The sequence below is a fragment of the Calonectris borealis genome, chromosome 6 (assembly GCF_964195595.1).
Source record: "Calonectris borealis chromosome 6, bCalBor7.hap1.2, whole genome shotgun sequence".
NCBI lineage: Eukaryota > Metazoa > Chordata > Aves > Procellariiformes > Procellariidae > Calonectris > Calonectris borealis.
The window spans coordinates 12,536,296-12,562,202 of record NC_134317.1 but is presented as its reverse complement, the minus strand read 5'-3'; the positions used below and the strand labels follow the sequence as shown (position 1 = coordinate 12,562,202).

At 38.8% G+C, this 25,907-nt stretch overlaps 1 protein-coding gene across 5 annotated transcripts; it reads right to left on the bottom strand.

Annotated features, from left to right (window-relative positions):
- Positions 1 to 523: 523 nt before the first annotated feature.
- On the bottom strand, positions 524 to 25,907 carry HACD2 (3-hydroxyacyl-CoA dehydratase 2). 5 transcript variants are annotated; one of them, XM_075152860.1, is made up of 7 exons: positions 25,696 to 25,907; positions 19,125 to 19,242; positions 18,755 to 18,773; positions 14,230 to 14,318; positions 8,092 to 8,213; positions 6,662 to 6,840; positions 524 to 4,336 (listed from the first exon to the last, which is right to left on the bottom strand). In XM_075152860.1, the coding sequence occupies exons 1-7, from the start codon at positions 25,824 to 25,826 to the stop codon at positions 4,254 to 4,256; spliced, it is 741 nt and encodes a 246-aa protein (XP_075008961.1). In that variant the 5' UTR covers positions 25,827 to 25,907; the 3' UTR covers positions 524 to 4,253. The 5 variants fall into 5 exon arrangements, with proteins under 5 accessions (XP_075008961.1, XP_075008966.1, XP_075008962.1 ...); XM_075152865.1 differs by lacking the exon at positions 25,696 to 25,907 and adding an exon at positions 23,156 to 23,636; XM_075152861.1 differs by lacking the exon at positions 18,755 to 18,773 and having other exon boundaries at positions 19,196 to 19,242; positions 25,696 to 25,866.

Here is a 25,907-nt window from a genome sequence, read left to right as displayed (position 1 = left end):
CTATTAGAGGATTATAACTTGTTATTTATGAGCATTAATGGCATCTAGACACAGTATTTAAATCTCTCTCAGGAAGTGTTAAAAATGCTAAGAACGTTGCCGTGGTAGCAGACATATTATATTTAGTAAATGAACTCTGAAGTATTCTGTTGCATTAGTTAAGCATTCCACTATATTTATAATACTCAAATGATTTTGTTTTTTGTAGAAAACCATCACCATCTAGAGTACAGATAACAACAGGAGAACAAAGAGCTTGCATTCTATTGAGGATCCTTGATGAAGTTGTAAGTTTGAATGTTAACATAGTCAGTTAACGCATTGTTGTGAATACCTCTTTTAAAAGTGAAAAGCAGAGCATTTGTAACAGTATCAAGTTGCTTAATTCTTTTGTTTGAGCTCAAAAGTTATGTATGCCAAAAATTGCAAGGTCCATATTATATACAAATGAATAAAAATACAGCCCTAATTCACATTTATAAAATATCTGCTTTTGTTCCTTAAACAATAACAACACAACATATTTTGTTCAGAATTATTTTATTTGGATTATAGCAATTAGTATCACTGATCAGTAGGCCAGATCCAGGCAGAGAGCACAGAATCAATTTCACAAGGCAACAACACAGACTAGTATTTTAGCATACAAACCATTTCACTGCATTATCAAGTAGAAATATCTTCCAAACATGCATAAAAAGTCTATGCTTAATCTTTCAGAGCTCCAGGTAATACCAGATTCCTAAATATACAAAAAATACATTTAACTTATAATAATCTTAGTGAATCAGACTTATAAAATTACAATTTTATTCTTCACAACATAGAAAAAAATACAAAAATGACTATATATAGTTTTCAGCCAAATTTCACTGACATAAATATACATCAAAATTGTATGATTTGATGTATACTCATGAAAATTTTAAGCTGAAAGATAGGCTTTAAGATGACACTGCAGATTGGTCCACACAAATGCCAGCCTTTCTACTGATAAATAAAAAAAAGAAACTTTGATAGAAACATCACATTGTGAAAAATTACAATTTACCTGCACTGTAACCTGCATCTTACTGTAATTTACAATATGAACATTTTTACAATTCCAGTTGTAAACTATACACTGGTAAGAACCTTGGTCTTTTAGAGGGTAATGACTAACTTGGACAAAGCCAGCATGGTAGAACATGAAGTATTGTTGACTGAACTAGTGCACACAACACAAAGACTACCAAAGCAGAAAACACATCTGCTGCAGAAGTTCGGTGATGCTGACAGAAAACATGCAAGCCAAGTAAATAGTCTGTGGGAAAAAAACCAACCCTCTAGATTTGTGACAAAGAGTACTAATCAAAGCTTCTATTATAAAGTTCACATAAACCATATTAGAATTTCGGTGACAGATGAGGGGAAATTTGTTCTTATTTTATGAGGAGGAAAAAATCCATACGTGTGACCAAAGTCAGTATTAGGGAAGAACCCAAACAGTATTAGGGCATCACACTACAGTTCTTACTCAAGATCACTTTCCAGTGGTTTCCATGGAAGCTAAACTTGAAAAAGCACTGCAAGCTGAAGTGCTGGAATTCTTGTACATACCAACTGCATACTTCAGAATACAATCAACTTTGCTGATAAGATTTCTTACTATCAAAGCAATTTCTTTTTCTTTTAAAAGGAAAAGTAACTCCATTTTCTTTTAAAAGGCTGTAGTTTATTTGCATTTGTGTGGTAGATTAATATTTTCAATTAAAGTAAATATTCCATAATAAAGCTTATTCAGTAAAGACATTGGTTGTACAAGCCTTCTCCCTACTGGCATCTCTCTCTGCTTTTCCATAGCACCAATGCTATCTAATACAGATCTGTACTACATCTTTCTCATCAACAGAGCTATGAGTTTGTTTCATATAGGACTATTACATAGCCTTTTTTTTCTCCAAATTGGATCAACAAATTTGAAACCAAATCTTTTATTTGGGCACAGAAATCGAATCAAGAAAAGTTCAGGAGGTAAGCATCAACGATACCCAGTAACCTGAGTACATCAGGAAATCAGATCTTTTAGATTACATCCTTCAGAAATACTGACACTAACTCCTTTGATAGCAAGTATAAGCAAAAGGAGATGTTTTGTTCAGAGGTGGAAGTTTACACTTTTGAACAATGAGTTCAGTATAATGCAACATTTTTCAGATCACTACAACAAAGCACCGCATAACCTAATGGAGAAATGATTTGAAATTGTTGCCTCTTTGAATGCAAAACCACTTTGAGGTTGTATATAGCCATAGCGTTTTTGATTACAGCCAATAACTGTCTCCAAAAGGTTTAAAATAGAAGCAAATAGAAGCATTATTGTCTCTTACCCTCTCCCTGCTTACAATAGTCCTGTTTGTGTTGAACAGGAAAGGTGTTATACATGTTACTGAGCACTATAAAAATTCAGTCAGACTTTCTGATGGAGCCAAAGGAAACTACTGAAGAATGCAGAATTTTTTTTTTAAATATAGCTCTGACAAACATAAACCAAAATAATTGTAAATCCAGCTCTCCCCCAGTGCTAGAACAGAGAGCCCGTGCCCTTAGTACTTACTGGCTATGTTTAAGGTCAGCTGTGATGAGTCAAGCACAAGTAACTGGGACACAGATATGGGCCATGTCCACGGGAAGGTGCCGGCAGGCACAGCACGAGACTAGTATTGCAGGTACCATGGTAGCGGTCACACCTCTACCACATGATTTATGCACTAAATCATGATGTTACAAGAGGGAAGCCAGAGAAGCCCTTGTGTTGTTGTCCAGTGGCTCTGACTGGGTGAACACAGGACTATTCAACTATCAATTCCTAATAGATCGAAGATCATACCCTACATTTCCTTTTGCCTTTGCTTGGGTATCTGTTCATTTCCCTGCACCCTTTGTCCCTTCATTCCTCCCCCTCTCCGCCCCCGGCCCCCATCAACAGTTTGTTCATAACCTGGGGCACTGCTCACACAGCATTAGTGCATTCTGTCTCGCCACAAAGTTTTCTCAGTTCTTTCATTTTCTTTTTTACCTTCCCAAGGGAAGGCTTAGCCCAAAAACCCAGAGAAAGCACCTAGGAAAATTTAACTTTCTATGGTCAAAAGAGCAGATGAGGGAAGGCTTGTCCAATCCGCAAAAGCAGCACATAACACAAGATAATCTGCTTTCAAAGAAGGAGCTTATGACTTTGCAACATTTCAGAACCTGAGTGCCTGGAACTGCCTGCTTGGATGTGCCAGAGTGATACACATTAGTCACTTGAGAAAAGTTAGGTTGAGGAACAAGGCCCTCAAATGATTCCACAGTAGACCAAACAGTCCTCAACACTGAAAGATGAGTACCACTGAGATAGTGGACAGTGATTAGAGATGATAATTTAAAGTAAAAAAGGGAGAACTGCACCTGTTTCTGAGTGACCTGCCTCCTTATATTGTTTAGATTCATTACTGATATCACTAGAAATATTACAGTTAGTATTATTTTTTTAAAAATATTTAAAGAAGTATCCAGGGATGCAGTACTTAGAGGAGTTTTAACGTTTCAGATAAGCATTATAGCCTCTGAATTAACATTAGCATTTGAGTAATCGGCTTAAACAAGATCTTCAGAGAACACACTCTGGTCACACACCCTACTGTTTAAATTCCTAAAGAACCACATTCCCCTCATTTCCCATAATTGGTTTCCTGTTCTTGTTCCCATCACCTTTTAAATACACAATCTACCCTTCCTTAATTCAAACACTTTGCCCGGATTACATTGTCCACTGGAGTCTCTGACAAAATCCTAAAGTATTCCAGAGCATATTGTTTGCTTTCACAGCAATACATACAGTTTCTGGCATGCAGTCAAGCACTTAAAAAAGAGGTATCAGTAATATAATCCCAATTCAAGCATTTAGTGGGTACAACTTCATCACTTATACTGCAACCTTCAGGCATTTAGTAATAAATGAACACCGTTTAGCACATCATTTAAGGAAAAGGAAAAGGCTAAGTACCAAGCCATATAAAGTTTTAAAGTTTTCTGAAGCACTGCAAGCTGAAAATTATTTCAATGTTTTATATTGTGGAATTTCAGTGAAATCAGATTTATTGGTTATTCTTGCTAAATTATTGGTCTTTTACCTCTGACTTATTTTATCCTGGTATATTCTTTATAAATGTGCTGGGTATTGAAAATCTGCAGCATTTTGATGTTTGAAAAGTTCTGAAAAAGAGTTGTAATTACTCCGACTTCTTGTGTTCTTCAGTGTGGGAGAGTACCTTTCGCCTCTGATGTAGCATATGAAAATACAGCTGAGGAAAGACTGAACAGAAAACAGACTTAAGTAAATAAAGTATGAAGTGAGGCTTACAAGTCAACGTAAGATGCACAGTCACATGCTCAAGGTCACCAATTCTCTATTAAAAGAAAACATGCTTATCTGCTTTCTGCTGAAGTAATCTATTGCCTTTTATTCTTTAAAGAGAATAAGTAATATTGTCCTCAGGCTTCAGGTACTATTTGTTTTTCACTAGAGCAATCACATTTTTAATTAAATGCAAAATGCCTTATTTAACACTGCATGTACAAGCAGGATGACAAGAGTTTCCTGAACTGCATACACACAATAGAAAGAAAATAGACTGAAATGAGGAAAAAGTCCTTCCAGAAGAATGAAATTTCCAGATTTGTTTCATTTTGTATAATTCTAGTGTCACTTTTTCAGGATTTAAGGAACTTTATACAAACTGGTGCCTCTTTCATCTCTCCTCTCTTTATCCTTCATGCAAAGCTTTTTCTCCTCCTATTTCTAAGACTACATTACACAGTATGTTTGCAGAACAACAAAGTAGGGGATGGAAAACATACATACATAAACAGCAAAAGCTAAAATTGCCATGAGACACTAAACCTTTGTGAACCACATGAAAATTAAATAAGGTCAGCATCAGCCTAAATGATATCAGTTATGCAGGCAAAATGTTCGTCATAAACATCAGCCAAAGTCTATTTAATTTGTGTACTAAATTTTTTTTTCAGGTCAACATTTTTTCTTTTGGCTTTCTTCACCCATTTCCTGATTGTTTCCCCCCATCCTGATTCACTCCACCAGTGTTAAGGAGTGAATACAGCTGTCCAGAGACATAACAGAATACAGAGCCACATAGTTTCTCCATTAGAAGTCTAAGTAATGGGGATCCATCATATGCAAAGAATTTAATGACCTCTTCCCTAGCAAGATATCAATTTTGACAGACAAGTACTAAATTAGAGATTTAAAGTGAGGTAAATGGTAAGATGCAACTATCAAGAAAGTAAAAACTCAATTTTTAACAACAGTTTTCAAAGCTTGCTTTCCTTGTGATATTAACATTCCCAAAATTTCCAGTATCTTAAGTGTGTTCAGAAGGCGTAACTCCTGCATAAGTAGCTTTTATGAATGAACAACTGAACTACGGTGCAATCAATGACTGCAATGAACATTGCTTTTCTTGTATCTCAGGAATATCTTCACGTGAAAAGGCACCTAAGACTGCTTGAGTCCAAGCAGTTGGTTCTCAGAGTTAACGTATACCAATTCACAATAATAATTAAAAAAATAATTTAAAAAAAAATTAAAAAGACTGCATTCAAGTTACACATCCAGCAATGATAATGGATCACTGAAAATGCCTCATTTAAAAGACAGCAATTTTAATGGAGAAAGCAGGCTAAAATTGTTACTTGGGTTCAATGTGGGTTCTCTCCCACATGGCCTGTCAACTGTGATCTCGCTACCACACAAGAAGTAATTAATACTCATGGTTATTTTGACTGAAACAAAAGATATTATTCTGGCTGCTTGGAGTTAGTAACATGACCATTTTTGGAGGAGGGGAACAAGGAGAAACAAATGCATGAAAAGTGTTTGTTTTTTTTTCTTTTAACAACAGCTGGAAAAACTGATGAACCTTGATATCAGAATTACAAGATGGTTCACTGAAAGTGTAATTGCTTGTTATAGAGACAGCCACACTACTGAAATTTAAATCTTTGATTACGGTTTATCATTCTGCACAAACAACAAGGTTCATATAAAGACAGCTGCAGAGATAGCTAACAGCAGCAACATCATCACTACATTATTCTGCACGTTAGGCTTTATTTGCACATTTAAATTTGCTAAAGGCTTTCCTGTTCCTATTCCCCATTTCAAAGCAGCAAAACCAAATCTTCATTCCATCTATAGAAACATCAACCACAGATTATGTCAATTCAGGTTAATTCAACAGAAATAGTTCCTCACACACTAATGCAAAAGCAATGTTCTTATTCCTGATAAAGAACTAAATTTGTAGAAGCTGTTTTGAACTTTGTTCTCCTAAAAGTCTGTAAGGGGGGTGTGGGGGGGAGAAATTAAGATGTCAACATTTGCCAAGAAGTACCAAAGTTATTTAATAATCCAAGTGTAAGAGAAAAAACGTATTACTGTTTTGCAGATGTTGGTAGAAAGCAATCCCTGCAGTTTTAACTCTTTTTTCTTTAGATAATTGTCAAAATAAATTTTGCAAAATTAGTTAGTTATATGTATGTTAATCCCACAATTATTAGCTTTTCCTGTTATAGCTTTTAATACTTAAAAAAAAAAAACTAAAAAACTCATACTTACTTGGAATGTAAGAGATCATAACCAGGATCAGGAATGTATAGTAGTCAAAAGAAAAATTGTACTTGTTAGGTAAACTAATGGAATACAAGCCAGACTGCCTGACGAAGGGTAATGCAGCATATATTGTGAGTAATTCGCCTGAGACTCCCATTGGATACAATACTATAAACAAAGTGTACCTAGAACAAAACATTTATGGAAAGGATTAAAAGTTATGACAAACTCTGACAAAGTATTTGTTAATGCTATTATGGATATTCAAATTTTAAATTTTAAATATTTATCTCCCTTAGCTCTTATTTGATTTGGCAAGGTGTGAATATTATTGGAAGATAAGTATTCAAATCAGCCATCAGTTTGAATTATTTTAAGATTACCTCTGAGAATCTGAAAACTACCTTTAAAACTATTCTCTCCTCACCCCATCCCCCTTGTTACTTTGATTTCTGAACTCTTTGGTAGAGGTCATTACATCAGAAATAGTGTGGCCAGCAGGAGCAGGGAGGTGATCGTGCCCCTGTACTCGGCACTGGTGAGGCCGCACCTCGAATCCTGTGTTCAGTTTTGGGCCCCTCACTACAAGAAGGACACTGAGGTGCTGGAACGTGTCCAGAGAAGGGCAACGAAGCTGGTGAAGGGCCTGGAGCACAAGTCTTATGAGGAGCGGCTGAGGGAACTGGGGTTGTTTAGCCTGGAGAAGAGGAGGCTGAGGGGAGACCTCATCGCGCTCTACAACTACCTGAAAGGAGGCTGTAGCGAGGTGGGTGTTGGTCTCTTCTCCCAAGTAACCAGCGATAGGACGAGAGGAAATGGCCTCAAGTTGCGCCAAGGGAGGTTTAGATTGGACATTAGGAGAAATTTCTTTACTGAAAGAGTGGTCAGGCCTTGGAACAGGCTGCCCAGGGAAGTGGTGGAGTCACCATTCCTGGAAGTATTTAAAAGACGTGTAGATCTGGTGCTTAGGGACATGGTGTAGTAGGTGTGGTGGTGTTGGGTTGACGGTTGGACAAGATGATCTTAGAGGTCTTTTCCAACCTTAATGATTCTATGATTCTATGATTACTTAAAATGGGGTCAAACACAGTTGATGCTAATCAATGAGCTTACAGACTGTTTCAAGTACAACTCTTGGATTCAAAGGTTTCTGTTAAATGTTACTTACTGTTACCCCTTACTGCTAAATGTCAGTTTCTGATAAACACAATCACTTTGTAGATGGGACTGAGTTCTGACAAACTACTCTTTCCACTTACAATGTAACAGATTTTTTTAACCCAGACATCTGCTGGGAAGAAGCTAGGAAGTCACATTCACAAACAGGGCAACTACCTCAAGGTAGAATCTAGTTTTTTGTACTGCAACTATTTTACAAGATAAATATCCCTCTCAAATCAGTGCTTTAAGGCTATGATTTCTATTATGCCACCTACCTGGCCCATTTGATGAGATAAGGGAGATGGTTTAACAAGCTAAACGTATAAAAAGAGTATCGGATTATCTCAGTGATTGTCCAGGCCATGACAAACAACAGGACACTATCTTCAGTTTGTACCTGTAAGAAAGAAAAAATGTTCAATATGAATTCAAGCGTTACTACTTACTCACCAGACCCAAGAAAACCTCAAAGAAATCAATTCCCACGGGTTGCTTTACTGCATCATTTTAGAGAACAGACTCCAAGAATGAGCTTAAAAGCAACATTAGTAACAACAGTAAAAAACTCTTCTTATCATGCTCCATATTTTTCTAATTGCTTAAGAACAGCTCTGCTTGGTGATTAGATAGCTTAAGATCTCCCACTCTATGCAAGGTAATTAGTACAAGAAATCCTTGAAATGCTGAGAACAACTCATAACTCTTCCCATTCCTATACAGTACCAGCTTCTATTTCAGTCCTATGATTGCTTCCTAATGCAGCAAGCAGAAAGGATGCTAACACGTTAGTCTAACTCTTGATATCTGGTTTAGACTTTATATTCTGATCCTAGTCCATGCTATCTCTGAGTAGAAGCGCTGTTTTCCTCTCTCTACAGATGAGAAACTGGGTCCTAATTTTGAGCAGCAGCAAAACAGCTAACACCAGGACATAGTCTGGGAGGAGAGAAGAAACAGAAGCTCAGATGGTCCCATCTCAGGTAAGCTTGACAACTGCCTGCTTCACTGCTCCTTGCTCCTTTTTCTGCTTATTGTATCCAGCATAGTTCTTCTGATGTTACACTCAAGGCATTATTATGTTTCACTGCTTTACACCTCTTAGAGCTTTTATTTCAGACGCACATCACTGAACCAGCTTTTACTCCCTTCATATTTTGAAGGTTAATCTTCAAAAGCATGTATTTTAAAATGAATTATTAGATTTATTAGATTTGGGAGCATAATTATGGGGTTTAAGTTTCATATGGAGTAACACTGATGAAGAAGTATATGGGGTCACATACCCACACTACAAACTCTTGTGAGCGCAAACATAATTTTTATGTAGCCCGCCCCTTCCTTCAACATAATTCTCAGTTCTAGGAGTACCTTGAGCCCAAACTCAGTGGACCATGGGAACAAAAAGAGCTCAACCACAGGGGCCTGCGTATTTTTTTCCCTCCATCTTGAAAAAAGGGAAAAGGAAGTCAGTAGGTGTGAGTGGTACACTCTATTCATCTTGGGCAAAGTACATGTACAAATAAAGAAAGGAATAAGAAAATACACGGGCAATCAGAAACCTTTTAATAGGAGGAGACTGATCATATATTTGCATGTAAAAACACCAACGAGGATTATCCATAAAAAGCTTTCTGTTACAGACTACAAAACCCAGAAAGATTTATACTGAAGTCTTGGGATATCCTGGAATGTAGAGCTGCTGTTAATCTATATTCCGCTGCATATAGCATTTCAAGTCACTTTCATTGCATTTTGCAGCAAATGCACCTTGTCCTTTTTCCACATGAAACACTGACAATTTGCTTGTATATTGATTTCCCTTACATCATCATAAAAGAACAAAATCTAAAACTTATTTGAAGATTTTCAGAGAAGAGATGAAATCTATTTTTACATTGCTACAGGATGCTAATCTTGTTTGGGGTCTGCTTTATAAGTAAGACTTAGTTCTCAACCTGGAAAGGTTAACAGCACTTCACAGATGATGCTGTTCCCAAGGAGGAACACGCTTCACAAGCACTCCAGAGCTGCATCTTCTGGTCAAATCAGGAGTAGCAGCTTAGTGAGCTCATCTAAATCTACGCGTTGCAGACTTCAACCTGTACTTTGAAACCCCACTTCTTTCCCTAACTATGGAAGTCAGTAAAACCAACAAACAAAAATTTGTAGCTTGAAGTAGCACCCAAGGACATGAGCAAGAACAAGAAACTATGAAGCTAACAGTGAATGACACACGTAGTAGAAAATCTGGCAGTTACAGTCCAGTTCTATCACAGGACTTCTGTAACACTTCTCAGGTCTAGTCTTTCCCACCTACTTTAATATTTGAACTGTGTTTAGAAGTTATTAAAACAGTTCACACCATTATAAAACACACACACACAACCCTGTTACGGTCACTTAACAAAGAATCATTGATTGTGCCTTCATAGCTTGTGTCCCTATTTAAGGAAGAAAGAATACTGGAAATTGGTGGTAGTTTTCATACAAAAGTGACCTATACAGTTTTCAAATAGTTCCATTCTGTGCAGTAGTAACAGAAGACTATTGTGCATTTTATCATATTTTAACTACATTCCACAGCTCATCATTAAAAAGTGTGTTTCTTACACACCAACGGATCCGTCTGAAGTCTGTCACTATTAGAACATCTCTTTGAGGACCGACAATTTTTCAATACTTCAAATAAAGATGTCTGAGATGCACATTATCAAACCCCTGGGAACTGATTTACAAAACAGTCTCTCAAGAGTCTTATTCATTTAGGCACTGCTAATGCTGCATTTGTATCGTTCTTCTTCCAAGTTGAGGATAAGGGGGATAGTACAGCCAATAAACAGCAAACCTTTAATAAACCATTAAGCCCAATGCTGCCCTCAGAACTCAATTTCTATTATTCTACTTTTTCATGCCAGTCTTTGAAGGAGGTGTTAGACAAAGTCAAAGCACATTTTATACTTCATTTACAACTTATTTGTCCAACTGCCTTAATACGGGTCAATCATACCCCGGGCATAACTTTTTGGCATGTGTTTCAAACCAATTTATCATCAAGGAGGGTCCTGAATATATTTTAGCTTATCTTCAATACTATGAATAGCAGACAATATTTGTTAAAATGTAAGAGAATCCATAGCCTTTTAAGATGAGAATTGAGAATTGACAAAATAAAGCCTGAGAGGCTTTTACTGTTCTCCTTATGCATGAAAAGGGAAATTCTACAGATTTCTCCACATTAAGAGTAACAGTTTGACAAATTATTTGCAGAAAATTTCAGCTAACACATATTTAAGCAATCCAGTGCAGAAGAATAAAACCAGCAGCACTATGCAACTGTAATGATGAAACAGCATGTCTCCTTCCAGAGTGCTGGTTTGCTGGTACTCCAATGAAAAAAAAAAAAAAAGGGAAAAGAAAAAAAGAGGAAGCTTCACAGTAGGCACAAAGGGCCTGACAGACATTTGTGTTATACAGTATTACTCAAATTTTACAGATGTAAAGCAGTGATGAATGAGGCTTTTCAACTGCACTCACCCATTTAGAGTTCTGAACCTTCCAGCGTGGACTTCTTTTACTACAACTTAGTCTTAAATATCATAAATTAAGATGCTCTTCCCTCTTTAAGTATGCTTTACTACTGATTGAAGATGTCAATTCACAATTGCAGATACTGGAGTCTCAATTACCAGCTCAATATGCTGTACATGTCGTCTTCACACCACCCCTTTTGACTCTCTGTTCTAGAAAGGTTCCTCTAAATATATACTATACTTATCTGCAACTACACCCGATTGGATAAGCATTAAATCACTGCTGACACCATTTTTTAATTGCTCATCAGAACTGGGTGCGAATTATCTATCAGAACAGAACACTATGAAGGCCTGCCATGATGTCACCAGATGATCTCATTGTTCACACCAATTCAAAAAGACAACTTTGAACTGAAGCGCACCTTCTGTCTTCTAGCCCTTCACACCAGTCTGCTCCTCCTTTGCAGGAGAAACAGTAAAATTCACCAAAACAATTCCTTTCTGATGTAATTACAAAACGATTGCAAGTACTGTATTACATGCGAGGCCTTCCTCCACTAAGCTAACAGCTACCCACGTGAGGGAGGTAAGGGGAATCTCATTGCTACCCAAAGAAGTGTGCAGTGCTTTAACATTTGCCATGCTTTAACATTTATTATAAATACTTTCATATTGAATTTAACAACACATCAGCACTAAATTCAACAAAAAGCACAAACATGTTAGTGGCAAGAAGCATGCTTCAAATCACATCACATATCTAGAAGTGTATTCTGACAGAAAGGAGGGATGCAATACAGATGTTTCTTCTTTTAACTATATTATATATGAAAACAGTCTGGAAAAGCAAGATACTGAACAAGTCTCACTTAAAAAGTTAAAGAGGAAAACTGCGTTTTATTTTACAAGAACCTCATCATGCAACTGCATAGCTTACAAGTTCCATAAAGCTGTGTGAGAATTTAATCCTGGACTTCACCATGGAGCTCACTTGTGCGGACAGCCCTTTAGAAAAAGTAGAACACTCGTGACACTTTCAATACATCTCCCCAGGTGAGACTGCATGCTCTCTGGTTGGGGGGAAGGGGAGGGGTCAGAATATAGCCTCTTCATTTGATTTATTTGCTCTAAGTCACAGGTGAAAAACTCATCACAGGATTCCTCATCCTTACCATTCTTATGCCCACTTTCTAAGACATTTTAAAAAAGTAACACATAATACAGTCTCTCGCAAGACTTTAACCAGAAGACCACACAAAGGTGAGGAAAAAACTGCATGTAATATTGTTGAAAGAATCCTTGTTAAAAAAAATCCTTGTTAAAAATTGAATGTTAGGCTGAACTTGTTGCTCACATTTTCTTCCATTTTGCTGGTTTCCTCTGGTGAGAATGTGGGCATAAGTTTCAAAAAACCTAACCCACAATCATTTTACAGACTTCCCTTTGGTGTCTAACAGACAACATGTGGAATAATTCTAATCCATGCAATCCAACCTTTAACATTTGGGTTATTTCAAAACCAGGAGGCAATTCATAAAAACATATTATTGCTGTTCTTTATGAAGCCCCAGGTATCCCAGTATTATACAGGTAACAAGCACAATTACAGGCATATTTCTTAAGAATATTTTATACATGTATCTAAAATCTAATGTCTTGGGATTACGGCTTTTTTTTTGTTCAAAATCTAGTATTTATCTCTAGTGAATTAACAGAGACTGGAATACATTTATTTGCACCAAAAGTGAAATCCGTACAAAAGATAAGTATTTACAAGATTTTGAGTTTATTGAGAAAAATAACATTCCTCCACTTTAAATAGCATGAAACCAAGGCTCCCCATGAACAAGCATCATAATATCAGAAAAGCTGTCAATTATTAGGAATTACAGTGACTTATGTTAATCTACATGTGGATGGACGCTCTGATAACAGGTTTGGAGTACGAAAGAGAAAGCAGACTCCCTGAAGACTTGGTAATGAGATAAGCTCCTTAGGACATTCTCCATCTCAAGTCACAAAAGATCTTATGCATATAATGACACTAGATGACCATCACTTATTTCAGGCAGCCATGCTGACACTGGCATCAAGACTAATTTCTTCCTTTAATGAGAAGAAAACCAGTAAGATTGGTTGGCTAAAGTAACAGCACAGATGTGGCATATCTGAGCTACTACAAGGTATTCAGATGACATGAAAGGGTCAGTCAGCATGATCTGTATCAATTAAAGCATGTTTAGATTTTAAAATAACTGTCAGGAATAATTTTCAAATAAGATTGCTTCCAAAAGATTCTGCAGAGATTTGTAAAAAGTACAGTAATATTTGGTGTGGTAAGCGATGAGAAAAAACACGCAGGCCCCAAAACCCACCTATGCTTGAATGTAAGAAAAATTAATGAAGGACAGTGGGAAGATTATCCTGGAAAGTGATAATGGAGAACATCCAGGCATTGCTGTGCACAAACAGTTGAGAGGGAGCTTCCACATGTCACGGTAAAGAAAGCAAATTGTTTATGAAAGAGGGGGAAGTGAGGATATTTTGCTATTAATTATGGCACTAGTGGGATCAATACTAGAACGCTGTCCCAAATTCTGGGTTCCATATTACACACTGGAACCTCTTTCAGTAAGGACTGCAAATTCTGTTCAGGAGCTAGATGTCTTACAGTGAGAGAATCAGACCTCAGTCTATTTGATTGTCAAGAAAAGATGATGTCAGATTTATTTTTGTTTCTTTTGATCCACAAAAATTCACATGAACAATTTCACGTTGGGATACAAACAGAAGTCATTTTAGGGAAAATAAAACAGTGATCAACTCTTGCTTTTCAGCATGGGTCATTAGTTTTTCTATCTATTTTGTAGCTTAACTTACCTCTTTTACACTATGTGTTACTGCCCACGTCAGGAAAACCCTTGACATCACTTGGAAAGCAGTCAGAACAACAGAAGAGGGAACAATGCCTGGAAGATATTTTGCAATTAGTAAATATTCCTGACTATCGGGGTGGGAGGTGGGGTGGGGAAATGAAACACAGCTAAGCCAAAACCCAGTTATTTGAAATTTTTGGAAGGAAAGCATTTAGTTTTTTAATTTAAGAGTATGAAGTCTGTCCTGTGGTGTGTTTGTACAGCCTAATGCAATGTAATCCCATGACAAGACTTTGTGCATCAAAATGCAAATGGAAGTAATCGATCTTGTTGCAGTCATAGCACATTCCTTAATACACAAACCAGCTGAATAAGATGAGATAACTTCAACCAAATCGCTTTTGGGATACAATCTTTCAAATAAACCCTGATTGATTAAAATATCCAAGATACTGTTCATTACTGTGATTTAAAAAGTAAAAACAATAAAGATGTTTTGCACAGTATATCCCAAAAAACAGCAAGCAAGAAGTATAACTATTTGAAGAAACACTGATCTAGCCCATATTCTGATAGATACAAAGTTAATAATTCCTTCCTGTGAATACAACTTTTTAAAAAAAATGAAACAAAACCCAAGGAATATCTGATGCATTCTGTAAATACAGAAACAATTTTAAGATTTTCTCAAGGAAGCAGATTTCACTGGTTCTTCTCAGCAAGTTCTGAGGTGCTGATTAAACTGCCACTAAAAGAATCCTACACACCCAGGTCTGACAGAGCAGGAATAGTTTTAGGCTGCAAGATTACACAAAATTTCTAAACTTCACAGCACAAAGTTTTATCTTCTTCCAATAGCTTGATGAAGACAAATGCAAGAGCAGTTGTAGCTCCTAATACACAGTAAAAAGTGCTTCTAAAACTAATGCAAATCACAGCAAGCAACACAACAGCCTCAGAAAGATGTAAAGACCAAATTAGAAAGTGGAAGAGGAAGAAAGAATAAGAAAAGCCAAAAGCAAGTTTCATTAGAATTATTTTCAGTCACACAGTCATTACGTTAGTCTTCTTTCAGAGTAAAAAGAGGGAAAAATCATACAAACACAGTTCTCTTCAGTTTTATCATGTATTGTTCATAATCTAATTTCTGTTGTAAAATCTCAGGGCAGAATTTCTGTTACTCAGACAACACAAAAGGGGGTGCTATAAAATACCACAATCTGTACTCATTAAAGGCTCACTCCTACGACATAACAGACCTTTTCTTTTACACAATTTAGATCATCCCTTCCTCAGCAAGATAAACTAATGTTCTTGCAAAGGAATCTATAAATAAGCCAAAAAGGCTGTGTAGGAACCATCCAAACTTTATCTCACAAGTAAGACAAACAAGGTTTTTCATTACAGCCAAGACAATGCCAATCTACGCCAAAAAGAGGAGATCAAAATAAGCGACTCGCCAGCTACAATTTATGTAAACTTTACTTGCCTCTAATTATTTACTTATTGCACTGAAAAAGTACCTGACAGACAATTTTAAACTTGGTATTTTTAAAAACATCTGTCACCACTTATCCAACACTGCACGTGCTAGAGCAGTACTTGACAGGGGGCTCAAGTCCAGAACCAAGCAGCAAGTAAGCCAGACGTCTTCCAGGTCCTGGACTAAGCCTCCCACCTCCAGCAGGAAATCCTCCAAGTCCCAACAAGTGCTTCCTCTCTCCCAGGGAGTTCCTGACTGAAAACAGGCTGTATGCACAGCTTACAGGTGGAGCCCTCGCATCCCTCCTAACTGAGCAGGCTAAAGCAAAGTCAACCAGTGCTGACTTTGGCTTACCAGAGGGTTACTGGTAAGTATTGCTGTGGTAGGAAGGCTGGTACTGTAGTGGTTCTGTAGACTGGGCCTTCTTGCTTTTCTTCTCCATTCCCTTCAGAAACTCCCTGTACTACTACTGCTTCATTTTGGTGGCTCCTGTCACCTCTTTCCATACCAAGTTCCTCCAGGCAGAAGCTCTTCCATGTTACCAATGCCATTCATACACTTGGATTCTGTCTGCCATACAAGTCAAGGAATTGCATGTTTACTTTGCATTTGCCTGTCCTTCTGTCTCTCCTCTTGGTCTCTGGGCTACACGTTACTTCCTCTCTTCATGCAGAGCTCTCCTCCATTTTTTAAATCTCTGCCACATGCCAAAGTTCTGTTCTCAACCACGCTTGATAGAGACATTCCCCTATCAATCTTCGTATTTTGAAGAACTTGCCTCACAGATGCTAACATTTCAGATTCTACTGAAAAGATGTGGAGAGAAAAGTTATGCTGATACACACAGCCATCTGTCACAGATAAGCTCCTCTATTGACAGAGAATTACAGCTCTAGTTATAGCAATTAGTTTAGCAGGGGCAAAGGAATCTGCAAATTTCCTGTTTCTCCTTGCATAGAAACTTTTACCAGAGTCAGTAGGACTACAGCAGACACCAGCAGTGTATCCAGCTGTGCAAAAAAACCTCATTTTATTTAGCTGACAAATGCTTCCATTAACAGCAAAAAAAAAAAAATCCGTGGGCAATTATAAAATAAGTGGGTTTTTTGTAATTAACTTCGTTAGGGAGATAAAAAGATAGAGATATAATGGTATAAAATGTTGCAACATTCCACTAATGGCTCTCTTCACTAATATCAAATTGTGTGATTGAGGATAACATGGGCTACATGGATTCACACCTCATGTCAACTGAGCCAGGATTATTAGCTTTGCACACAGACAGGCTGGTACAGTCATCTTGTTTGCTGTTCTACACCAACCTGGAAGGTGAAAACACAGGACTCTCCCCTGCTATTCACTGATTTGTGTGGACATATACTCTTGTGTGTGAGCAAAAGATAATCCAATTAAATTTTTTGCACTCTTTCTTAGATATAGTACTAGTAAACATTGGCATCTGCACACAAGTTTAGCTTAAGAAAACAGTAGAGCATTATAGATTTAGGATGGTAAAATAGCATTTTATTTGCAAGTGTTTTTGCCCAGTGTTCTGAGATTTAACTTGTCTTTCTTTCCACTTGTTAAATAAGACTTCAAAAATTTCACATTTTATTATTAATATTTGACAAATTTTTTAAAAGTAAGTATGGTTTATTCTGGTAAAAAACTCTAATTGAGATTTAGTAAAATAAAACAGTATTGAAGGACTGCCTTGGCAGCACAGGCAACTATGATACATATAATTTACTCCGAGAAGCCTTTACATTAATTTGATGAGTATATGATCATTCATTTCTTAGGATGATCTGTGCACAGTCTACAAACTGCCTTGTATAAGATAACATTTTTGGAGTAAATGAATTATTCAGGAAGGTCAGAACTACTTTATCAAATGCAGAATTAGACTGCCCTCTGCTGACAAATTTATGTATATGAGTTTAAGTTTTGCAACTAGCGCATTTGGTTATTCAAAAAAAAAAAATCTTTTGCACAGGAATTCAATACAAACCTACCTGTAGCACAGTGATACACCCTCCAGTATTTAGACTGTTTGTACGATACATGAAAAATAGCAGGTTTGTAGCTGCAGCTTTCGGAATCTTAATGCCATTTAACTCTTTAAATAAGAGCTCACACACTTGTATTTAAAATCACAAGACCTGAACATAAGACTGTCTCTTTGTGAAGACTGGATTGTTTAGAAAAATCAAGAGTTAAGCAAAGGTATGCAGACAGGCACTGCTCGCTTTTATAGCACATTGCCTTTGATCTTGCAGAGATTGTGATACATCATCTATTCTGTGAACAAAACATCCAAATGCTGAGGCCAAACTGTTCACTCCTCACGATGACTAACAAACCAGACAAGATGCAATCCTGTCACTCAGACATGGGACTCTTCAGGCGGACTGAACCATGACACTGCTACTGACCCCAGGCCACGTATACACAATTGAGTTCCTGCTACCAAGCTAACAAACAAGCCTCACAGTACAAGGCTAACAAGAATTGTCGAGTCGAGTCTTAAGGAATTCTTACTCTCCCAAACAGTTCCCTTAAAGCACAGCCGAATCTGGGATAAAGAGTGGTTACCCATTCCTAATTTTACAACATGTATTTATGCTATGGATGTGGGCAAAGTTCTAGTGCTTGAAATGTTATTTTTATTGGAAATTAAATTACTTCCAGCTAGAAATATTTTTTTTGAGGAAAGACAGCTCGGTACAGAAGACTATAGGATGTAGAGATGGAGAGTAATGATCTACTATAAAACATTTATAAATTGTTCTAAGATTTGTAGCATTGGAAGGATCTAGATAAAAATAGAGTGTCAAGTAATTGAAAACCTGTTACACTATATTCCTTTTTGTGATTTAATTGTCAAATTATTTAGTAAAAATTGGAATGCACTTCAAGCAAAAATTAGTGAGTTATGCAAGAATTAAATCTGGCAATTCATAGATCAGAACATTTTTAATGCTAATATATTGCTAAAACTGCAGTCTTCTATAAAAATAATAAAACTGAAAATTTGCAAGCTTACCAAATGCACAGTGCAGAATCTAGAACAAAAAGAAAAATTCAAATCACTAACATTTCAAATGAAGCAATTCAGAAACCCATTAAGTTCTATCACAAGAGCTTAAGATTCAATATTTGTATTTCAAAGATTAAGCTTAATATTTAGCTCTGCCCCCCAAGCTAAATAGCAGACAGTGAGCTCCCTCACCTCTTGCTAACAGGAAAAATTCAGCATTTGTGCGAGGCATATTTCTTATGTTTACCTTCAAATCATTCTAAATGCTAATGAAAAAACAGGTACCTAGACAGCACTGTTCAAAGGCTGCCTTATTTCTCTTAAAGAAAACACTCATGCAAATATTAGTAACCCTAGGGAAGAAGACTACACCTACCTCAAGCAAAGCTCCAGTTTGGAAGAATTTCAGGGGCTTTTCTATTGAATAGTAAAGGCTATGGTAGCTACCTTTAGCCAGGTATGCTCGAACTAGACCAACTGCAATAACAAGCCATCTGAAAGAGAGAGAAAAAACTCTAAGATAAGGAGACATTAAGCAGAGCATAAATACAAAGAAACCCTTAATCACTCTTTCGGTATCTGAGAAAGCAACAGGCATATAACTATCCTGAAAGATACTAACTCTTTGCCTACCCTCTGCAACACTGAAAACATTAAATATTTGCATTCTCTGCAAATTTATCGAAGTTAAAGATTATGCATTCTTTAAACATCTTTCAGCAGCAACATGATACCAGTATCTTTAATGTCTAAGTTTATTTTTCAGTGAGCTGTATTTAATTTAGTTATGGAAGGTATTCATGCCATTTTAATACGATTAGGATCACATTTTGTTTAGTTTAAGTAGAAAACCATTTACTGCTAGTCAAAGATCTCTTACCATACCATAACTTAAAGAAGTATGACATAAACAATTAAGATTCAGAAGGCATTCATTTTAATGTTTCAGTTCAAAGTAGACCCTTAGACTTCATGGCAGACCATCCAGCTTAATTGCTAGCATATATTTTATGAGAAATGGTTATGGATAATTAACTGCAAGAAAACTGAGCCTGCTAAAGCCTTGAAGGCAGCAATGGCCATTCCTGTCCCAGCTTTCCTTTTTAAGCAACAAATATATCTAGGCCTATATAAGTAGTGCCTGTATAACTGCAACTATACTATAAACAGTGTGACCTGTTAACCTGGCTGATTTTCCCCTCAGGTAATTTAGGAAGCAACCCTAAAAATTTTTCCTCCTGGCCGATGCAGTAACATCTTTCACTACCACAGCCGTCCAGAGCCGGTGTTTGCCCACAACCTCAGAAATTCTTCAGTGAAGTCTAGGACAAGCCACAAAACTAAGATGTGTACACCCTGGTAAAACAATTTTTCATTTGAAATTAGCATCTATAGTTAAATTTAGTTTCCAATTGCTTGTGGCAAACATGGGGAGAAGGTGCTGGTCAACAAGAAGTGGGAATCCTTACCAGCAGCTCCCAAACTTTTCACTGACAGGCTCATCCTGGCTGTCTTGCCCTCAGCTACTCTTAATGCTACCCTACTTTACCTCCACCTCCCTCCAAACCCAGAAGTGCTGTTACAAAGCTTGTGCTAACAACGGTGCACCTCAGTGGAAGCATGTGTAGACACGTAGAAAGTCCCCTAACTATGCAATAGCTTTTTACCCTTCGGAAAAAAATATGCAGCTGTGGTTTTGTAACAGGGAAGATGAAGAAGTTCCCTTAATTTACAGCATATCAGATGTTTACAAGCACCACATTAGCTTAGGTATTATGAAGTATATACAAATATTGTCCCAAATGTAATAGTTGTTTGAAATACACTGTAAAGTTCAGGTTTTTCAATAGTAAGTAACTCTGGCATCCAAGTCTGTGTTCGTAACATTTGTTAGTACAGCTGAAAAAAAGCTATTTCATTTCTGCCTGGACTTCTCAGAAGACTAGCACCAAAGAAAACCCCCCACCACTAGGAGTGGGGAAGAGAAATGGGGAATAAGAAACAAGCTCTCCCTTTTTTCAGTAGTGACAAGTTATTTCAGTTAAAGCTGTCTTGTGAAACCAAAAGACAAACATTTGCCAAGTAATTGCTGTTTACAAAGAAAGAATCAGATTAATTTGGTATTTGGACTTAAGTGTGGAATAAACCAGTAAGCACTATAGTATTAATGACTATCCCTTGCAATACTGACTGCTTCTCTTTTAGAATAGTTAATCAGAGCAGATTGACATTGTCCTGTTCATATCTGTCAAGTTTCTCTATTTTTCCTAATCTTCCATGTTTGTTGAGAAACTTCGCTGAATTGAGCAATTTCTCAGGTTGCACAAGATACCAGTTCTTGGTTGTGCCTGCAAACTGTTCTCACCTGCAGACTGTTCTTCGCCTTAACCGAGCGATTGGTAAAGTACGCAGCTCCCAGAGGAGCACCAGCCCCTTGCTCATCTCCACCCTCCCTGCCGGATCACTGACTCCGGAAAGACTGTACTTTCCAACACCAAAGACCACATCTCTCTTTTAATAATAAAATTACTGTTCTTCAAAAAGCATTTAATACAGATCAAAGTATTAATCCACACAAAATTAAAAGCTGTGCCTACTTTGTGTTGAAGCTTTTAGTACCTCTGTCCTGCTTCTGTGATTCTTAAATAGTTCTTTACCCTCTATGACTAGAGAAAATGGAATAAGAGTAGGCGAAAGCAAGGAAGATCAACTGAAAAAGAAACTTGGTGAGAAGTTTAAGAGGGCAGCAAAAGGCACTGTTGTCACATGGAAGCTAAGCTATAAGTTAGTTTTTTCAGCTTTCTCTGACCTAGACACTAAAGTCTACTCGATATACCAGCTGGAGTTACATTTCATTAAATTACCACTGCCATGCATGTAAACGTTAAGCTAGATGCGTACACTCTTTGATTAACCCAAACTAAGGAAAATAAATACTGCATACACACAATTTAATTTTTTTACTTTCAATTGCTCAGACTTGATAAGCAAGCTTCATGCTCAGGTCCTCAGTTTAATTCCCTTTATTTCTCTTACAAATTATAAAAAGGTGTTTTCTTATGCAAAGTTTACTGAGGTTCTGCATCATTTATGCAAGAGAATACAGCAAAGCTATGCAATGAATGAACCTGAAAACGGAGGAGTGTACTTTGACTCTCAGCAAGGAGTCACTGAAGACGTGGACAATGAAACTTTTATATAACCCAGAACACTTTGCTTAACACTGATAACACAAACCCTGCGCATTCAAAAGCTATTACATTAAGATCTATCTGGAGTGAAATCCTTTTGAAATTCATCGCTTATACCACCATCAGCTACTTACAGCCAGCAGTACTAGTCAGTTATGGCACTTAACTAAAAATAAGAAACATAATCACATTTTAAAGCAGCTTATCAAACATTTACACTCAACTCTAACAGCGTGCCCTCCCTCTCTGCCCCCCATTATCCAGTGATTTCAGTTAACCACGGTTTTTAGGAAATAATTCCTATGCTGCATCTATGCCTCCAGAATGAGCTTTCTATGCCAGGTCAGGCATGGCTACATGACTTCACGCTGTGATGGGAAAACAACAGTTTGACTGAATGCAAGAGAAGAAGGATGCAATGCTTTCTACATCTTAACACTTTGAACCATGGTCAAAAAAACCTGAGCAAATACAGCTGAGGACCAACTGCAGGACTGGTTATTCCCTGTTGTGTCATGTTGGTCCCTTTTCTGAAAGAAAACACCCAAACACATGAACCAAATGGTAAGTGTATGCAGCTTCATTTAGGGATCCACAGGTATATACACTTTTTCTACTGTTTTGCTCTTGCAAAAGCCATTGTTTTACTAGGAATCCATATACTACATGCACTAGGGTATAAAATTAGAAATAAGATCTATTATTTTTAGAATCAGTATGTTTTCTTCAGCTAAATCAAGATAAATGCAAAGTAAATACAATAACTATGCTGAGATTTTTCAATTGTTACTTGACCCATTTTAAATAAAGCTAATAGCTAAGACAACTATGATTTTAACACATTTACTCTACTACCTCCTTATTGCACGACAAAGCCATTGTGTGCTTCAGTTTAAAAGCCACCTTTTTGTAAAACAAAATCAAAAAACCCACTTAAAAATTTTTTTAAAATCCCAGCATCACTTCATTCATCATCTGGGCACCTTCAAACTTGTGTTTTCTTTTCACAATTCTCTTTCCAAGGCAGTGCTCTCTGAGAAACTAAGTCTGAGCACTCTGACTGACATGGGGAAAGTAACTAATTACTGCCACCATCTGTGTATCAACCTTTTCATATGAAAACTGAGCTGCCAACCAACTCCTGAAAAACTACCTTATTATGAAGTCTTTTAAAAAGAAGAAAATAACTAATTGAGTTTTTTTTCCTAAGCTCAACATTGTATATTGTGGAATTTCAGCAGCGTCCAGGGAAAGCGCAAAATCCTCATCCATTTGAAGACAAATTATCAGTCAGAGCCCTCCGTGGCCTACCCCAAAAGAACGGCAGTGAGTGACAATGCAGAGATATGAACCCTGACCACAGGACTCCTACGGTAGCTCCGCAAATTGCAGAAATAATCTAATCACAAACATGTCCAGAAAAAAGCAGCTCATGTTAAAGCACCATAAGCCACATCCCACCCAAGACTGGAATTTTCTAGGAGGTTTGGTAAATCAGGAAAACAGGTAACATCGTGATCAAGATTTACATAACAACGGGAAGCTAAATACAGATTTATGCTATTTATTTCTGAGTTTCTAACACTTGGATTTGTTTTAATTTTTTCTGCTGAGGAAACAGAAATTTCACATGCTCAGGAACTTGCCTGCCGTGATAAAAAGTTCAGGACCTTTAAAGACACTTTCCATTTATACCACAATTTCTCTCTCAGGTTTTTGAGATCTTTTATAAATGTCAGTGAATTAAGTACGAGCAGCTCAATGAGCAGGCGAATGTTTTTACTTATAAGAAGAGCTCAGAGGTTAACTTCTTAACTTCGTGCAGGGACATCACAACAAAACTGAAGAGACCTCCTGACTGCCTGTACTGTGTTGTATCGCTCATGTAATTAAGTATTTATGAAACAAGAGATTCATTTTTATCAAACTGGTGGGCAATTATCATTCCCCTCTGGGTGAAATACCCTGCAAATACCATATGGAGCCCCAAATCTAGTTAGCAGTTCCACTTCACAGTAACACACCTATTGGGTAATGGGTGTAACGAGCACCTTAGGAGAACTGAGCTCTCCCCTCTCAGCTACCTTTGTTCCACATAAGTGTAACTATCGTATAAGCTGAAAGAGCACCAGCTGTCACCAGCAAAGACAAGAATCACCATGTCCAATTGCCTTACTGAAATAAATCGTATCTATATTAATTCTATACTAACCTTCCCCAAAAATAGTGAGACTAGTCCGTTTGCCTGACTCCTCATCCACCAGGATTTATCTAGCAGAAAACAGGCTCATTCGGGATCCATTTTAAAGGCTCTTTTCTCCTCCCACCCAAATATCCTCAGTCTTTCAGAAGATGATTTTATCTGGATTCCAATAAGACTCTACAGCCTCTTTTAAAAAAAAAAAAAGTCTCCTTTATGAATTTGAGAGTCCCCAATTGTTGCAATTTTTATTTTTGTGCCTAAGAACACAGCCGAGCATGCACCAACTGGCCCCAGTCTCCATTTTGTGACACAGGGCAAGAGCAGAGCATGGAGCAGGCCTAGGAGCTCACACAGTGCAAGCAGCAGCTTTCAACTTCACCCGAAGTATGTACCAGCTGAAGGGCTTACGGGGAAATCTCGCAGGGCTCTAAAGGGAAACAGCTTCACCGACTTAAGTACTACTACAGATAAATCCCCCGCGCTTAGGTTCACCTCTACTGAAAAGTGCTGGAGTTCACACCACAGACGTGGTGACCCGAGAACAGTGATCTACGCAATCACCTGGATAAGAAAATAGTTGCAGAAGAAATTCAGGTGTCAGTTATAAAACACAGCAGTTCCCAGGGAACATGCACTTGTGCTGTTCCACTTAATTTGTTTTGGAAGGGGCAGGTGGAAGAGGACACGCTGCAGAGGGGCTGGGTAAGGTGCTGGGTTATCGTCACAGCATGTGATGGAGAGAACCGAGAAAGCAAGCAAAGCAGCTTTACGTATACGCAGAAGAAAGCCCTCTCCAGCACGAGAAGCAGCAAGAAAGGGTTTTGGTTGTGTTTTTTTAACGTTATCGAAAGTGCGAGGCACGACCACTGACAGCACGAGGGACACGGGGAACGGCCACGCGTCTCCATCCCCTACTCGGGCAGGCGCGGCTGAAGCTGCACTTGAGGGGAGGATGGGGACAGACAAGAGACAGGGCACAGCGACAGAAAAGACCTAATGAGTTCGGCCAGTCCAACTCCCTGCGGCGCAGAGGAACTCCTTCCTCTCCCAGCCCTGCCCCGGCCCCGCTCCACCCGCCGGGACAGCGCCGGGGCCGCCAGCCGGACCCGCAAAACCGGGGCTGGCGCAAGGACCGGCACACACGGCGGGCACGCACACACACGGCTGCAGCCCGTCCGAGCGGAGCCCCCGCCGCCCGGGCGCCGCGCGGAGCGCCGCTCCCGGAGGGCGCCGCCTCCGACGGACGGACTCCGCCGAGCCCGGTGGCGCCACGGGGAGCCCGAACGGCCGCCGCCGCAGACAGAGGGGCCGTAAGAGGCGGCAGCGGCGGCCCCGCGGCGCCCGGCCGTCCCCCCAGGCGGAGGGCAGCCGGTGCGGGGAAAGTTTCCGCGGTGCGGGGGGAGGCGGCAGCGGCCGGAGGGACAACGGCGGCCCCTGCCGCGGGGAGGCGAGCGGGGCGCCGAGGGGAGCCGGGGCGCGGGCGGGCGACGCGCCCCTGCCAGGGAGACCCCCCGCGAGCGGCCGCGCCCGGCGGCCCCCGCACGCCTCCTTACCCCGCCGTCATCACCACGTTGTAGATAACGAGGTAGGCCGTGGCCAGGGCGCCCGGGCCCTTCCTCCGCCGCGGCTGCTGGCTGCCGTAGCCGTTATCCGCCCGGTTGCCGCCGCTGCCAGACGCCGCCATGTTGCGGCGCTCCCGCGGCCTCCGCCCGCTCTCAGCGTCCGGCGGGGCCGCGGGGCGGAGCCTCCCCGGCGCCGGCGCCGC

What these genes read in the sequence shown, in the direction of transcription:
- HACD2 (XM_075152860.1), bottom strand. Translation starts at nt 25,826, where the DNA reads ATGGCGGCGTCTGGCAGCGGCGGCAACCGGGCGGATAACGGCTACGGC. An exon ending in AACGTGGTGATGACGGCGGG is followed by an intron (nt 19,243 to 25,695) that starts GTAAGGAGGCGT and finishes TCTCTCTTTCAG; the next exon opens with ATGGCTTGTTATTGCAGTTG. An exon ending in TATGATCTCTTACATTCCAA is followed by an intron (nt 4,337 to 6,661) that starts GTAAGTATGAGT and finishes TTTTCTGTTCAG; the next exon opens with TCTTTCCTCAGCTGTATTTT.